Source organism: Echinops telfairi, unplaced genomic scaffold, assembly GCF_000313985.2.
Source record: "Echinops telfairi isolate 266 unplaced genomic scaffold, ASM31398v2 ScPeMD7_7;HRSCAF=31, whole genome shotgun sequence".
In the NCBI taxonomy this organism is placed as follows: Eukaryota; Metazoa; Chordata; class Mammalia; order Afrosoricida; family Tenrecidae; genus Echinops; species Echinops telfairi.
Window position 1 is genome coordinate 26015836 of NW_022103904.1, and position 3261 is coordinate 26019096.

The 3261-nt window shown below is 46.6% G+C and overlaps 2 protein-coding genes across 2 annotated transcripts in view; both read left to right on the plus strand.

Moving 5' to 3' along the window:
- CRTC3 (CREB regulated transcription coactivator 3) overlaps positions 1-3261 on the plus strand; it is a 111900-nt gene that overhangs the window by 103481 nt on the left and 5158 nt on the right. Inside the window, exons 13-14 of the mRNA XM_045286300.1 lie at positions 2273-2473; positions 2570-2650. Of these exons, the coding sequence (XP_045142235.1) occupies positions 2273-2473; positions 2570-2650 (282 nt within the window). The remainder of the gene's footprint in view (positions 1-2272; positions 2474-2569; positions 2651-3261) is intronic.
- LOC123521252 (ATP synthase subunit g, mitochondrial-like) lies at positions 639-2260 on the plus strand. The gene has a single exon (XM_045286306.1). It carries the CDS (start codon positions 833-835, stop codon positions 1142-1144), a length of 312 nt encoding a protein of 103 aa, XP_045142241.1. The 5' UTR covers positions 639-832; the 3' UTR covers positions 1145-2260.

Genomic DNA, 3261 nt, shown 5'->3' on the forward strand with positions numbered 1-3261 from the left:
TTCATTTGGGTTTCAGTAATTCCTCTTGTTTACATTACCCTTGATCACTCCCTACCAGGCCTCCTACACCCTCCTCACCACCGATTTGTTGTTCCCTTGTCCCTGAATTTGTTAACACCACTTCCTTTCCCCCCACCTCCACCTCTCCCATGTCCTCCCAGAACTGTCGGTCCCATTGTTTTCTTCTCCAGATTGTTCATATTTTGGCTTTTTAGAATGGAAGACTTTAAAGTTGCTTGAAAGTAGGGAAAACAGTAGAATAAGTCCCCCAGTACCCATTATCCAGCCTCAGCAGTTCTTAATATTATCATCTAATCTCTTCCATATCCATACTTAAAAAAAACTTACTGGAAAAAAAACGTATTGAGATGTATCTTAAATATTTAGATGTATCTCTAACAGATAAGAATTTTTTAATAGTGTAAATCTCTAAATAAATAGTCTTAAGTAGTTCTCAACCATCTTAATACTATGACCCTTTAATACAGTTCCTCATGTTGTTGTGACCCTCCAACCATAAAATTATTTTTGTTGCTACTTCATCACTGTAATGTTGCTACTGTTATGAATTGGGCGACCCCTCTGAAAGGGTCGTTTGACCCTCAAATGGGTCACGACCCACAGGTTGAGAACCGCTGTCCTAAATAGTGTAATGATGGTTTTGGTTTTGCTTTTTAAGGACATCTTCCTGCGGGGATCTCTCCAAGTTTAGTTCTCTGATTCCCCTTTCCTCACAGTCTGCTGATCCTTGGCACTCTGATTAAGATTCTGGAGAGCCCGGAAGTGACATTCAACCATCCCTTTCGGGCTTCGGACTTTCTTTCCTAGAACCATGGCCCAGTTTCTCCGTAACTTAGTGGAGAAGGCCCCGGGGATGCTAAACGCTGCTGTGACTTACTCAAAGCCTCCATTGGCCACATTTTGGCACTATGCCAGGGTGGAGCTGGTTCCTCCAACCCCCGCTGAGATCCCTGCAGCTATTCAGAGCCTGAAAAAAGTAATCAATAGTGCTGAGACTGGTCGCTTCAAACAGCTCACAGTTAAGGAAGCCCTGCTGAATGGTTTGGTGGCTACTGAAGTGTGGATGTGGTTTTACATTGGCGAGATCATAGGCAAACGAGGCATCATTGGCTATGATGTTTGAAGACCAGTCTTTAGCATCTGATTATGTTTGGTTTGCTCTTTGAGTTTTCTTGGACCATGTGTGATCAGCCTACTCTAATAAAATAGATCATCTAAAAAAAAAAAAAAGATCCTGGAGAGCTGACTGGAAGCTCTGTGCACGAATGGACTTGTAGAATGAGCTAGCAAGGAAACCTCTGATGTCACACATTTTAGGCTTTGTCTCAGGCTGGTCAGATTCGCCAGAGGACACTATTCCAATCTTGCCCCAGTATGTACTTGGGTCTCAGCATCCTGGGGGCTGGGTGTGGGAAAGTAGGGTGGGGGCACAACAAGATTGCGATGGAAACTTGCCCATAAGCCCTATATTTCAGCAGAGTGCCTTCCCCCTTGTAGGTCTAACGGGCCCTGCCCAGAGAACCTGAGCCTTATCCTCCCCAGATCTCTCACTTCCTGGCCTCCAGCTGGGCAAGGCCTAAGTCATCTCCACCCCACTCGCTGCTGCCCTCAGTTCCAGAGACCAGAGACGGGACCCTGAGATGGAAATCAGATTGTTCTTCATCGTCCCCACTGCCCACTTGGCACCCAGCTGTCTCCTCTCTGCCAAAGTAGTGACCATTTGTCCACCTGCTTTTCGTTTTCCAAATTGAGATGCCATGTTCTCCTTGTCCTCGTGCTTTTGTTATGGATTTAGTGTTATTGATTATGTTTTTAGTGTTCTTTATTAACGTTTGTTGTTCTTTGATGTGTGATAGTGTCTTGCTCTTTTTAGTGTTTGAGGAGGGTTTGGGGAAAGACCAGGAAGGGTTTACTTGTTCAGTCTGACCTCATTAACCATAAGACATGGTTTTAAAGCAATTGTGATTTTCACTGAGAAAACAGAGAGGGAACTGGTTCAATCGGTGGTGGTTTTCTGTTTATATTTGCTTGTTTTTTAAGACAACATGAATCTCTCTAAAATGTTTTGTGGGGAAGTGGGATTTGAAATATGCATTGAAGGAGCAGAAATAAACCTCTCAAATCAGAGCATGACATGCCAGTATGAAAAACTTAGGCTTTTCCCTCACGTTCGACATTTTCTCTTCCTGAAGGGGACCTGCTCCTGGGAACGCAGAGGCTGAGCTCATTAGTGCCTTTGTTTGTATTACAGATGGTGCCCTCAGATGGAAGCCCGTTTTCCTTCCTGCCCACAGAAGCTCAAACCCAAGTGTCCCCACCACCCCCCTACCCCGCACCCCAGGAACTCCCACAGCCTCTCCTCCCGCAGGCCCAAGTCCAGGAGTCCCTGGCTCAGCAGCCCCAGATAGCCTCAGCACTGTCCCAGTCAGATTTCCAGCTCCTTGCATCCCAGGTAAGCCCTAGTAGGAGCATTCGTGGGGAGGAGAGGTAGGTGCCCTTGTTTTGTTGTGACTCCCAAGCTAAATGGTCGCCTTCTTATTCCCTGAAGGGCTCATCTTTGACCAACTTCTTCCAAGATACGGGCTTTGACCAGCAGCCCATGAGAGCAGGCCCGGCTTTCCTGCCACAGGTACGAGGTTGCAAGGCGTGAAGGTGTGTCTGGCCCATATGCCGTTCTCATCTCTGGCACATAAGCCGCCCCATTTAGGCTGCTCATTCATTATGTGGCACCCACAACCAACCAGACTTCATGTCAGTCCCCTGATGGCAGCTGTATTCTGTGGCTGAGAAGCTTCTCTGACCCTAAAGCTGGATGCTTGCTCCCTGGTGTGGGGTCAGGCCTCGGGCAAGGAGCTGTGTGAACAAATGGGAAAAGCCTGTTTGCTGACACCTCAGTCACAGTGGTGGAATCATTAATACTGGAGATGACGAAAGCACTCAACAAATCCATCCCTGGTGTTGAGGAACCTGAGGCGGGAAGATGTGATGTGTCCCTGGCGCTGAGTTAAGAAGTAGCATGGGGTTTATCGTAGGCCAAATCGGTTTGTACCCACTACAGTGGGGGCTTTCTTGAAGAGCTTGCTCCTGGGGGAAGATGGGGTGGGGTGGGGAGCAGAGGGATCTTTCTTTCTTTTTTAATTAATTTTTTAATTGTTTTTATTAGGGGCTCATACAACTCTTACCACAATCCATACATACGTCAGTTGTGTAAAGCACATTTGTACATTTATTGCCCTCATC

Excerpts from the sequence above, each read along its gene's own strand:
- LOC123521252 (XM_045286306.1), top strand. The coding sequence starts at position 833 with ATGGCCCAGTTTCTCCGTAACTTAGTGGAGAAGGCCCCGGGGATGCTA.